General features: G+C 38.1%; 1 protein-coding gene across 1 annotated transcript in view; it reads left to right on the plus strand.

The window, feature by feature from the left end:
* The window catches only part of AQR (aquarius intron-binding spliceosomal factor), a 91,675-nt gene extending 79,983 nt beyond the window's left edge, over positions 1-11,692 (plus strand). The window contains exons 32-35 of the mRNA XM_047075346.1: positions 3,225-3,310; positions 4,597-4,771; positions 7,841-7,954; positions 9,397-11,692. Of these exons, the coding sequence (XP_046931302.1) occupies positions 3,225-3,310; positions 4,597-4,771; positions 7,841-7,954; positions 9,397-9,708 (687 nt within the window). The 3' untranslated portion in view covers positions 9,709-11,692. The remainder of the gene's footprint in view (positions 1-3,224; positions 3,311-4,596; positions 4,772-7,840; positions 7,955-9,396) is intronic.
* The last annotated feature ends 2,539 nt before the right edge of the window (positions 11,693-14,231 follow it).

Consider the following 14,231-nt stretch of genomic DNA (forward strand, 5'->3'; position numbering starts at 1 on the left):
AAAACTTTTTGTTGGTAAAATAAAGGACAATGAAATGACGTTATTTATGTACCGTTATAATAGAAATAGAAATTATAGAACTTTTTAGCAACGTGGATGGAACTGGAGAGTTATGCTAAGTGAAATAAGCCATACAGAGAAAGACAGATACCGTATGTTTTCACTCTTTTATGGATCGTGAGAAACTTAACAGAAACCCATGGGGGAGGGGAAGGAAAAAAAAAAAAAGAGGTTAGAGTGGGAGAGAGCCAAAGCATAAGAGACTCTTAAAAACAGAACAAACTGAGGGTTGATGGGGGGTTGGAGGAAGAGGAGGGTGGGTGATGGGTATTGAAGAGGGCATTTTTTTGGGATGAGCACTGGGTGTTGTATGGAAACCAATTTGACAATAAATTTCATAAAAAAAAACATTTTGACAAATTGCATTTCATCAAAATTGAAATCTTCAAAAAGGAAAAAAGAAATTATAGAACTTTTTATTTTGTTATTTTGCAAAGGTATAATTTGTACTGCTTTTTACTGTATGTGTGTGGGAGAGTGTTTTTTCTTGAGAATCAGAGAAGATTGTAAAGTACCATCAGACCTGACGATTATTTTTATACTTTTTAAGTTTTTTATGTGGCATGGAGTAATATCAAATAAATATGAAGACACTTGATTATATCAATAAAGGGCTGAAAGTTAAGGATAACAAATATATTACTAATGATGAAATTAAGACCTTGGTTGTAAACATGGCTATATCAAAGTGCTTTCACTTTTTCTTGGAAATCATCCAAGAGTAATGGGAAAATGGAAGGAGAAGACAAACTCCATTGTTAGGGAGATGACATAGATCAGGTGACCAAGAACAGAAAGAAAATGTGGGAAGAAGAGAATTTAGGGGACCAGTCTTGAAAGCACTTTCTGAAGGTGAGTGGCACACTCTGAAGTGTAAGAGCCACCTTCTTATTACTCAACAATAGATGTGGAAATTAGAAGTGTTCCTGGTCCCAGATTGGTTCAAAGAAGCCTTCATGTTCGCCAAAAAGTAGACTTGTCTCTACAGCAGCAGAGGAAATGAGAACCTTCTGTTGTGAAAATGCAGCCTTTAGGAAACTGTCCAGCTCACCCCAGTTTAACCTCTTGCACATAGCTAATCCAAGAAACCCACTTATTCAGTGATGAAAGAGTCAGACAAAGGAACCTAGCACAAAGCATACTGACAAGACGTTTGCTTCAGATAATGCGTTGTCCTGGAACAGATGAAAACATCAAATACATATTTGGCAGTGGATTTTAAATTGCTTAATGAAGTAATCATTTCTGTGAGGGAAGGCTACAAAGCACAGAAATGGAAGAACTCGGGAAGAGATGAAATGTGAGCTGGAAGAAAATAAAACAAAAACCAAGAAATGGAGACAGTTGAAAAGAGTACAAGGACACACCGGCCACTCCATAAGGAATGTGGAGCGTGGAAGTGAGAAACTAATAGCTTTGAAATACAGAGAGTTGAGAAGTAGAACATCGGTATCCGAGTCCTTTTATTATTTATAACACAAAAACTTAACTGAAATAATAGAAGAAAGTTACTCTCTCTCACACAAGAAGACAAAAATGGAATGGCTCCAGGGTTGGGTTACAGAAATGACTCCATCATGTCATCAAAGACCAAGATTCATTCCATCCTTTTGCTCTGCCATTCTCAGTGTGTGAACCCTTTTCTCAGACAAGGTCTCCACATGGTCAGCTTGGGAACACATTTCCAGGGATTATATCCACGTGTAAGAGCAAAGGACTTAAATCCAAAATAAAAGAACTCTTGTGACAGTCATTGTTAAATAAAGACAACCCAGTACAAAATTGGCAAATGAATAGGTACTTCATGCAGGAAGACATAGGAATGGCCCATAAGCACATGAAAAATGCTTACCATCATTCATTGTCAGGGAAATACAGATTAAAACTACAATGACACACCAAGTAGATTGGCTAAAATTGACGAGGTTGACAGTATACTAAGTGTCGGCAAGGATGTGGAGAAACTGGAACTCTGAATCTGGAACATTGCTGGTGGATGTGTAAAGTGGCACAGCACCTTTGGAAAACATTTTGACAGTTTCTCGTGAAGTTAAACATACACTTACCATACAACTCAGCAATTTCACTCCTAGATAGTCATTCAAGAGCAATGAAAACATGTTCACAAATATACTTATACATGAACTGCAGCTTTATTCAAGGTAGCCCCAAACCAAATGCAAACTGCTGCAGCCCCTGTGGAAAACAGTAAGGAGGTTCTTCATAAAATTAAAAATAGATCTACCCTATGATCCAGCAATCGCACTACTGGGTATTTACCCAAAGAATATAAAAACACTATTTCAAAGGGATATATGCACTTAGGTACAATAGCCAAGATACGGAAGCAGCCAAAGTGTCCGTGGATTGATGATAAAGAAGATGTGTACACACACATACACACACACACACACACACACACACACACACACACAGTGGAATATTACCCATTAAAGAAATAATGAAATCCTGCCATTTGTAGCAACATGGTTGGAACTAGAGAGTACCATGCTAAGGGAAATAAGTCAGAGAAAGACAGACACCATATGATTTCATTCATGTGGAGTTTAAAAAACAAAACAAATGAGCAAAGGAGGGGGAAAAAAGAGTGACAAATTAAGAAACACTTCTAATTATAGAGAACAAACTAATGGTTACCGGAGAGGAGGAGGGTGAGGGAATGGGTTAAATAGGTGATAGGGATTAAGGAGTACTCTTGCAGTGGTGAGCACTGCGTGATGTGTAGAATTCTGAAATCACTGTGCTGTACACCATTAAATCCTAAGTGAGCATGCTAGGTTATGTTGCTGGGCATGAAACTGGTATATCAGGTAATAAGATAAACAGGACCTGTGTCCATGGACTTGGGTGGTCTAGTGGGGGAAGACTGTTAATTCTACAGATAGTTACTTCGTTGTCAGCAGAGGTAAAGATGAGTGCTGTAAGTGTAAATAACATGGGGACATAGTCTAATCTGGTTCCTGAGATTTATTTCATAGTGTTCATCAACTGTTTTTCTCAATTCCAAGTATATGATCATGTTTCTCTTGGGATTATTCTAATGATAAGATTTTTGTGCTGGCATATGATTTAAATGATCTCTCTAAAGTCTTGTTATGGTGCGTTTGAAAAGATACCATATTTTCCATTTTTTTTCTCCCTAGGTGACAACTGTTGACAGATTTCAAGGTCAACAGAATGATTATATTCTTCTTTCTCTAGTACGAACCAGGGCAGTGGGCCATCTGAGGTACATAAGGAAAAATGTTTATATTATTAAACTTTACTGTCTGCTTCAATTTTGAACTTCTGTAGCTAAGTGGCTTTAAATTTTTTTAAGTTTAAAGTATAATTAATTGGTATGGCAGCTTTTGGTTTGGCAGCTTTTTGTTGGAGTGTAACAATATCAGATTCTTTATATAGTTAACTATTGTCATTGCATCTGAATTTTTTGAATCTTTAATATATTTAGTACATTTACTTTTTAATCTTCAGTAGCAGAGATAGAATGTTATTATAAAATCTTAATATGTGATGTTTTTTGGAAACAGTGTCAGAAATTAAAAGAGTTAAGAAGGTGGTAAAAATAGTCTTCAGAGTACATTTCTCATTGCATAGGATTTCTGACTTTTTCCTCACACAGTCTTTCAGCCTCACTGTTAGAGGATAAAGGAACCATTTGTTCTCCCAGGATTAAGAATTGTCAAAACAAACAATAATCTATTTTTATCATTTATTGTGATGTATTTATGTGCTACAGAATTATGGGAATAATACCTTCTTGTTACAAAGCAGCCATTTAGTTTTGTGTAAACTTTTATCTCATATGACTTAGTGGCAAAAACTATAATGAGAGTTCATTTTATTATTTTATTTGGTGGATATAAAGAAAAAATTCTCCAAGCTCTCATAATGTTGTCATTTAAGTCAAAATCTGCTTGGAGCTTAGCCCCGCTCATCAGGTTCCATTAGACTGATAACTTTTATGTAAGAGTAAACAAAGATGTAATTTTCAAGAAATTGTTTCAGAATTATTGCATTCTAAAATAGTTTGTTTTTGCTTATTTATAGCTACTGTCTAAATACGGCATCATCATGATTTACGTAATTAAAATGTCTCCAGAACTCACAGTATGAATACATGAATACTGCCTCGTTCAGTCTCCACCTTTTTTTTATTACTGTCTAGTGCTTTTGTCTTTTTCACATTCTTAAGACGTGACTTCTTGTACCATAATACTACTATAGCTACTTAGATCTTTTAATCAGTGCATTGGTCATGATACCCCCCTCACAAAAACAAAAACATGGAGGTCAGTGATAAAGCATTAACTTTACTTGGTTTAACTAGTCACATGACACTGATTAACTTAATGTTTATTCTATTAAGTTTTTAAGAAGCTTAACTTTTTATTGCTATAGCTGAACAGAAATAATGAGTGGAATATGTTAAAAAAAAACAAAACAAGAAAACAAGCTGCATACTTATGTTATTAATCTTGAACTATGTTAATTAATTTTGTTTGTTTTCCAAAGGGATGTCCGTCGCTTGGTGGTGGCCATGTCTAGAGCCAGACTTGGACTGTATATCTTCGCAAGAGTATCCCTCTTCCAAAACTGTTTTGAGCTAACGCCAGCTTTTAGCCAGCTCACTGCCCGTCCACTTCATTTGCATATAATTCCGACAGAACCTTTCCCAACCAGTAGAAAGGTAGGACTCTTTCTTCATTGTATAGAGCAGTGCTCTTTTACAGATGATCACAGTAGCTAGGAACATCATCACATAGATCATCCGATCACTGGTTTAGAGCGCTCCTTACACTGTGGAACTGAATTAGATTTTCTGTGCAAAATAACAATACATGCGAACATTGAGTACTCACTAGGTATCAGGCAGTGAGTTCTTTACATGCATGATCTCACTTCATCTAATAGTCCTTTTCAGTAAGGCTTCTTATTAACTCCATTTTACAGATGAGGAAGCTAAGGGTTAGCAAAGTTAAGTAGTTTAGTCATGCATCTCATAGATGGAGAATCCAAGATTTGAAAACCCAGGCAGTGTAACTCCAGAATCCTCCTTGTTAATCACTGTACTGTACTGCCTCTCTTCAGCTTTTTAAGGAGAACTTAACTAATTACTTGATAACAGAGTAATAAATGGTTTAGCTCTTAGAGAACCCTTTCTTACCTACATTTTTGGAGAATGTTGGAGGGAATAGCACATACACTTAACAAAGGACATGCTCAGAAATGTCATTGCCTCCTCATCGCTGCTACTGTTGTTAAACCCCTCATCTTTGCTCCCCTTTTCCACCCCCACCCCAAAAGGTTACCAGTCCCTTTAATTTCTGGTTTATGCTTCCTACATTCCTTTTGCATAAAGGAGCAAATAACCTGATTATTTTTTTATATTGTTTTCTTTCTTACATAAAGGTTAGCATACTCATTAATCTTTAGGTTGTGACTTTTGAGCTTTGCATTTTTCATTTAATGCAATGTCTTAGAGATCCATTTGGGTTTTAAATAAAGCTGTTTTCAATGTTCACAGTACACTTATTTGCCCCCCCCCACTCCCCCTTTTGAAGAAAAGATTAAATGCTGTGTGTTTGTTTTGTAATAAGGCTGAGTACTTTTTTTTTTAACTGCATTTTTTTTTTTTTAAAGCAGTGTTTCTGTAGAGGAATAGAAGGATGAGGGTGGAATGATATGAGGGGGTGGAGTCATGTAAAGCCTTGAATGTCAGCCTCTGAAGTCTGGACACAATCCTATGGCTCTGAACTTCTCATTCTTTTGTGGGCTGATTATTAAACAGGCAGATTCCTAACACAAGGTCTGAGGCAGTCTTTTTATCCAAAGGCTGCAGGGACACACCTGGAGACACGTGGAGGAGATCAGGCAGTACCAATGAACAGAAGGCTTAAAAACTAGTGCCTTACCCAACACCATGGAGTCAAGCCCTTGGGGGACTACCTGAGAGCATCTCCCCACCTTCTGCTCAAGAGATGAGTGTTGGAGGCGGGCGGGGCTGTGCCACTAGTGCTGCGTCTCAGAAGAGGCAGCTCCCAGCAGAGCCACCAGAAAATAAGCAAACAAACAAAAACAAAACAAACAAAAAGCCTTCCATGTTGTAAAGGTAGTATTTCATAGTTGTAACAGCATGGCGGTCTTGGCACACAGAAGTGGAGACCATTGCAGAAAGTGACCATTATCAAAAGAACACCTACTTACATGTAATACTACCGTCCTGCTTAATTCTGAGAAATACCATTTAATACACTTCGTATTTCTGACGTTACATGCCTTGATTTGTTACTTTATGGTAAAGTTTTTTACCTTTATAGTCTTCTGAATTGCTTCTACAGTGAGAAAGGGTGAGACTTTATAAAATATTTTAGAGTTGACTATAAATAGGAAAGTTGTTCATCTTTATTCTAGGATGGTTTAGGAAGAAATGCACATTTTTTATTGTCTTCATGCTTTACCACTTTAGAGCAGTATTTTTCAGATTTTTGTGGGAAACAACTGCATCAGAATCACCTCATTCTGTGTCAGACCTACTGAATCTGGGATTCCCACAATTTAAGTCTCCCCCAAAGAGTTCTTAGATACCACAAAATTTGCACTTTAGACTAGCATTTGACCATATGCTTTATTAGGGAAAAATTTCTTGAATATTCACCCTTATGACTAACAAGTCTATATATTAAATACCAGTAATATTAGCTTCTTTTTAGAAAAACAAAAATAGGAAAAATAGGTTTAATATTTTCTTTCTGAATAAAATTGAAAATTGCCTTTGTTGCATACAAAGTATCAGAGACAATACTTTAGACAATGTTGATTTTTCTTTCTATTCAACTGATCATTTATCTCTTACTCTTCTGCATGAATTAGACCAAAACTCATAAATTTTACTTACCAACCTGAAATTGTATTATAAGGTAGTAACTCTTAGCTTTCTTCTAGTCTCTTTTACTAAATTTAAATTGAATCACTTTCTCTTTCTGAAGTCCTTATTGGACTCTCACACTTAACATCTTTTTTTTTTTTTTAATCTTTTATTTATTTTTGAGAGAGAAGGGAGGACAGAAGATCTGAAGCAGGCTATTTGCTGAGAGCAGCAAGCCTGATGTGGGGCTTGAACTCACAAACTGCAAAATCATGACCTGAGCCAAAGTTGGATGTTCAATCGACTGAGCCATCCAGGTGCCCCAGTCACTCACACTTGTTTCTTAATGTCCTGTGACTATTCTTGTCCTTCTTGTCCTTTTTTTTTTTTAAATAAGATAGAGAAAACATGAGCGAGAGGCAAAGGGAGAGAGAGAATCCTAAGCAGGCTCCATAACCAGGGAGGAGCCCAACCTGGGGCTTGATCCCATGACCACAAGATTATGACCTGAATGGAAATCAAGAGTCAGACATTTGGGGCACCTGGGTGGCTCAGTTGGTTAAGCATCTGACTTCAGCTCAGGTTATGATCTCACGATTTGTGAGTTTGAGCCCTGCATTGGGCTCTGTGCTGACAGCTCAGAGCCTCAAGCCTGCTTCAGGTTCTGTCTGTCCCCCTCTCTCTGTCCCTCCCCCTTCATGGTCTGTCTCTCTCTCTCAAAAGTAAACATTAAAAAAAAAAAAAAGAAAAGACAAAGAGTTGGACACTTAACCCATGTTCTTATGTCCTCCAAACCCTAGTGCTTATACATAAGACATGGGCTTCTAGAATGTTCGCTTTTAGCATATTAACTTTCTTACTGTACTTAACTTTCTTTTTGCCTTCTTCTAGAATGGAGAGAGGCCATCTCATGAAGTACAGATAATAAAGAATATGCCCCAGATGGCAAACTTTGTATATAACATGTACATGCACTTGATACAGACCACACATCATTATCATCAGGTGAGTTTTCTCAAAATTCAGTCTTATTTTTTTTTGTTGTTGTAGAAGGAATCTTTGCCTTTGTTGATTATACCTTTAAAGTACTTGATTGCTGTGGGAAAACAGCTAAACCAAACAGGGTTGTTGTTATTCATGTAACATCCATTTATTTAAAGTTTATTTATTTTGAGAGAGAGATTTAAAACACCTTTATGTGGATAGAATTTGGCAAACAATAAGTTCTACATATTTAAGTATATAATTCAGTATGTTCTGACATATGTAAATACCTGTGAACCCATCACTGCAATCAAGATAATGAACATACTAATTATTTCCAGAAGGTTCCTAGTGCCCCTTGGTAACCCCTCTCATCTTTCACCGGTCCCTTTCCCACCTTCTCCAGGCCCCCAGGGATCATCCTGTCAATCGGTATACTGTCATATTCTTTTTATTGACAAATAATGTTCCATTGTATGGATGTACCAAGTGTACCCGTTGACCTGTTGCTGGACAGTTGGGTTCTTTCCAAGTCTGGCTATTACAAATAAAGCTGCTGTGAACATTCTTATACAAATCTTTGTATTTTCTTTTGGGTAAATTCCTTAGGAGTAGAATGGCTGAATAATGGAGTGAATATGTGTTCAACTTTTAACAAAAAATTTTAAGTTTATTTGTTTATTTTGAGACAGAGAGCGTGAGTAGGGGAGGGGCAGAGAGAGAGGGAGAGGATCCCAAGCAGGCTCCATGCACAGAGCTTGACGCGAGGCTTGAACTCACCAACTGTGAGATCATGACCTGAGCTGAAATCAAGAGTCCAATGCTTAATCAGCTAAGCCACCCAGGTGCCCCTATGTGTCCAACTCTTTAAGAAACTGCCAATCTGTTTTTACAAAGTAGTTGCACCATATTGCCCGCAGCAGCGTGTGAGAGCTGTAGCTGCATATCTTCACGGTTGGCCTTTTTCATTGTAGCTGTTCTAAAGGGAAGGCTAAGCATGTGGAGCTGCTCCAGTGTTCTGGTAGAGTGAGACAGAAGCTTTGTACCATGCTGTTCCCTCTTGGCCATGGTTTTGTCTGAAGGCTTGGTTCCTCCCCTCACATGGCTCCTTGATTAAAGTTGGCCCTTTCTTGAGCTGTTGTCGGTCAGTCCTAACGAGCCAGTGTTTTTGCAGAAGTGTTATAGCAGATATTTTTGCTTTTTAGCTTTTTTAAGCTTATCAATTTTTATATTATTTTCTTCTCTGAAGATTTAATATGTACTTTGATCTTTGGAGTCAGGAAGACCTAGGCCATTGTCATCAGAGTTGTTATGTTTGTATTATAAAATGGCCAGGAGTGTTTTGGAAAACTCTAGATTGAACGATATCTATTAAGAAAATAACATTAATGTGAGAGTTTAGCTTTGTAAGCCAGTGTTTTTCTTTCATTTGAGTTCATATTGATGTTTTTTTTTTTCATTAGACTTTATTACAGCTACCACCTGCTATGGTTGAAGAAGCTGAGGAAGTTCAAAGTCAGGAAACAGAACTAGAAATAGAAGAAGAGGCCAATCCTCCCCAGGCTGATCTGTCCAGTCTCACAGATGCCAGCTCCAGTCAAGAATCCTCAGCCTCTCAGACTGGGACCACCCCCGATCACACAGGAGCTAGTTCCAATCCAGAAGCTGTCCCTCCTGTGTCTGATACCACTGTTTCTATGGCAGGACCTGCAGCTGTACCAGCAGAGGCTAACGCCCCCCAGCATGTCACACCTGCCTCAGAAGAGACCAAGTAGCCCAACTGTAGCCTTTCTTAGGGAGGACATTTCATTCATAAAGTCTAAGTAAAGCTGCTTTTTGTATTTTATATTTGCTTCTGCTATTTTAAGGGTACTAATTAATGTTAAGTCCTTATTTTTGTTAATTGATCTCCGTGCTTGTCTTCTTGGATATGTTTAAAAGAAAATTGTATGTGTGTATGAGCAACTTCAGTTTCATTTCTTCAGTCAGAAGGGCAAATAGCCATTCCTTTGATATTTTTATGATTAACCAAATATATCTTATTCATACCTACATTAAAAGAATTTGCTAAAGAATATATAAGACATACTTTACATTTTCAGTGAACTTCTCTAAAGAAGGGGATCAAATACACTGAAATCAACCATAAGCACCCTTAAGAAAGTGTTCAAATTAGGGAGGAAGTTGTTTCTTCTGTTATAGTATCAGATACTCAAATTGTGATTCCTTTTTTCTTACCTTTCTTGGCTGTCTTCTTGATGTAAAGGCATTAACAGCCATAGATAGGTCTAGATTTCTCTGATCAAAGAGGCTACATGTATTTCCTGCCCCAAAGTCTCATAATGTATTGGAACCACCTAGAGTGTCTGTCATTCTTGGGGCCACTCTTGACCTGATAAATCTGAATCTCAGGGTTAGGACTGGGTATTTGTATTTTAGCAAGTGTTCCTAATGTTTGAGTTGCTGGCAGAGTGGCATCAAATCAAGCTGGTAAGGCTGAGCCAGGGTATGTCATTCAGCTGAGCAAGAATATCCGGCAAATCCGTCTGGGCAGGAAGAAAGATCCAGAGTCTGGGCAGTGAAAGTCCGTGAACCCAATTCCCCTATATAGGATAGAATTCTCACAATGCAGAGGTTCTGAATCTTCTGCCCTGTTTAGTTTTCTTGGTAGATAACCAGCCACAAGGAGACCTTAAGGTAAAATGTGCTCTAGATTTGGGAGGGCAGAGTAGGACCTTGCTACTCAAGTGTGATTTGCAAACTAGAAGTATCAGCATCCACTGAACCTTGTTAAAATTGCAGCAGTGTGGACTCTACCCCAGATCTATTAAATGTGAATCAGCATTTCAGCAAAGTGTGCAGGGGATTTATATGCGCTTTGTAGTTTGAGAAGCATTGTTCTGAGGTTACTATACTGTCCTCAATGTGAATGAAAGGTAGAGTAGATTCTGTGATGGTAAAATTAATAGTGTGACTGATGTTTTCTGACATGGGACCTCTGCTTATGAAGTTTCCTGGGCGTGGTGGCCAGAAGAGAGATGAATAAGGTAGGGAGAACTTGCCTACTACTTCTCTTCCCCATTTAGATGTCTGCTAGAGTGGCTAATGGGGAGCATTTCCCCCAAAGTATCCCCTCTGGTGCATCTACCTAAAGGTTTGACCATGTACAAAGAACCTTTGAGGAAATAGGCAAGAACCTCACACTGCCACTGAAATGCTTCTAATCCTGACATATTGAAGGAATGAACTCTTATAAAGAAATTAAACCAAGAAAGTCAAGTTAATGATTTTTCGACTGACTAGTGTTTGCTCAACTCTCCCAGGCTGTGGTGGAGATGAGTCAGACTCTCCTACTACACGGTGTCTTCCTTCATCAGAACACAAGAAAAGGAAAGGGAAGGGATGATGAGGGGAAGGAAACGCCAAGGAAACTATACTGGAAAATCTTTGTCTATTTGTTATCAGAGTAAGGAATGAGCCAGATAGTCTGTTACATAATTTCTCTGATTATAGGAATTTGGAAGCAGGTGTTGTGGTCATCTGTGTGAGGAATAGGACTCACAGAATTACTTTCATCTGTGAATATCTAGTATCAGGCTAAGCAAGAGAGAAAGAAGCTTTACTGTATTACTGTGTTTAATGGAAAAGATTGATGTTTCTGTCTACCTGTTAGAGGATATGAATCATGATACCTGCAACCAGAATAAGCAAACTGTTGGGCTGCTTTCTCATGAAGTAAACCATTTTGCAAACACTATATATCACTCTGTCTAGCTAGTGACTTACTTTTTTCTCTGCTGCCTGATTTTCAGTCACGCTAAAAAGAAAATTTAACTGGAAGATGGGTGAATCCTTTGCCTTTGTCAAAGGAATTTTAGAAGGGATAATAGTGTTGGGATTTGAATTACTTAAATAAAATTTTTTAACATTCATTTTTGAGAGAGATAGAGCACAAGCGGGGGAGGGGAAGAGAGAGAGGGAGACACAGAATCTGAAGCAGGCTCAAGGCTGCAGGCTGTCAGCACAGAGCCCAATACAGGGCTCGAACCCACAGACTACGAGATCGTGACCTGAGCTGAAGTCAGATGCTTAACCAACTGAGCCACCCAGGTGCCCCAGGATTTGAATTATTTTAAATTGTTTATTCACAGGAACGATCAGTGAGTTGCAGTTGACTATAGAATTTTGGAATTTTTAAACGAACTTAAGAGATCTATTTTTATTTTAATTAATGAGGAAACTGAGTCACATAGTCTTAACTAAGGTGGCAACTATGGAAGAACAGGTTAGAATCCAAGTCCATAGTCCTAGGGCAGTGTTTTGTTCATTGTTTTTTGTTTCGTTTTTTTTTTCAGTCAAAAACACAAGCATGATTGCTTCATAAATTCAAGAGTTTTCCATTTGGGATTACAACAGACACAGGTACTCTAGCCACGTGACCATTTCAGACTAGTGTTCTCATTGCCCTCCATCCTGTTTGCCATATCTGAATATGTCATGATTTTGGAAACTATTTTTAAAAGCAGACCAAAAAGATGTGTGCAAGTGAATGAGCATGAAATGAAGCAATTCAAGTATTTAGACTTTTTTCCACAAAATGCTGAGTTAAGAAAGTTCATTACCAGCAGTTGAGAATAAATAGCTCCATTGATTTGGGCAAATGAATGAGAGGATCTAAACATTATCAGGTCTCTTGAAGTTAGTGTCATGATAAAAGTTGAGATGTGCTAGGTACCAAGAAAGATGGCATAAATGGGTCATTTGTGCTCCTATATAAATGGAGGTTTTTTATGATCAGGAAACTGCATGATACTATAAAATAGACTTTGGACTCTTGCAGACCTGGCTCAAATTTTACCTCATTTGCTTATCAGCATTTGGTTTGACCTTGGATACATTTTATAACTTAAGCCCCAGTTTTCTTTATTCTCAAAATTGAAAAAAGGTCTGTTAATGACAACTAATTTGTTAATATTTGTGAAAATATTTAGCACCTGGGTGGGTGTTCAGCAGATACTAGCCCTTCTCTCTCCGTTCCCCCTCCCCCCCACATTTTTGAGACAATAGAAGATAATTGCCAACCAGTCTTCTGACTTGGGTGCTTAGCTTTGCCCCTATTCTGAGAACATGGAAGATGATGAAGGGGACATGTGGCAGCAGCTGACATTTGAGGATCAAAGATCAAGTCTACTGATTGGGAGTGAGAATCAGTATATTGAGGATCACAATACTGAAGATGGTCTCTGCTGAAATGAAAATTCTGACAGAACAGAATAACCAGAGGGATGATACTAGGTTCCATCATGCTTCTGATGTATTGCTCACTTCCGTCAATTCTGAATCCTGTACACCCCACCCCAAATCCTCTAATTGTTGCATTTAGTTAGCTTTGTGCCTCAAATGTCCTTTTTCTTTTTTATCTTGCAGCCACTCAGATGACATTTTTAGAGATGTTTCTTCGGTTAACATAAGATGAGATTTTTTTAAAAAAGCTGACCCTTTTGCGTGAGCCCGAAGAGCAGTTAAAGATAAGCAGTGCCTTGCTTCCTGTGAAAAAGGCTTGGCAGTTAGCCTTTGTAATTATGAAGCAATCATGTTAATAGATGTTTAAGAATAATGCAACTGGAGCTGTACTGAGCCAAAGATGGAATGAACACATGAGACCATTTTTTCTTCATCCGTTGGTACTCTTTAGTGTCCGAGGAGGGGATTTAATCCAATGAGATCCAGAAGCTTTGCACACTTTGGTTTGCTTCCTAGGGACACAAACCAGAGCTTAGTCCCCCGGAGCAGGACTCAGAATGTAGCATGGTTACTGCTGACTGATACTGTGCCAGTTTTATTCAGTTCTCCCATCTTTTGGCTTATACTTACTTCCGTGGCTGTTCAAACTTCTGCATTACATACGAAGGTGGCTAATCCCATTACTTCTCAACATATGTTACAGGAAAACACTAGTCTTGAAAAACATGCTCCATGGTCAAATAAGGTTGAGGAACACAGTGAATTATTCCCGTTTTGCAGAAACATAGTGCATTGTTAGTTAATTAAAGGTTCTGAGAACTCCTGCTGGAAAAAAAAAAACCATGTTTAACTCAGCATTTCCCAAATTCTTTGACCATAGAACTTTTTTGTTTCTGTTTTTAAATAAGACATCTTAGGGAACTAACTGCAGAACACGGTTTGGGAAACAATATCTTTGCCAGAGCGTTTGAACTTTGATTTCCCCCTTGGAAAATTAAGGGGATTATAATATGGCACCCTGAAATGTGCCATTTCGGCATAAGGGTTATTTTGA

This window comes from Lynx rufus, unplaced genomic scaffold (genome assembly GCF_022079265.1).
Source record: "Lynx rufus isolate CCGP_SWC_20201006 ecotype Redwood Valley unplaced genomic scaffold, mLynRuf1.p SCAF_13, whole genome shotgun sequence".
Classification (NCBI taxonomy): domain Eukaryota; kingdom Metazoa; phylum Chordata; class Mammalia; order Carnivora; family Felidae; genus Lynx; species Lynx rufus.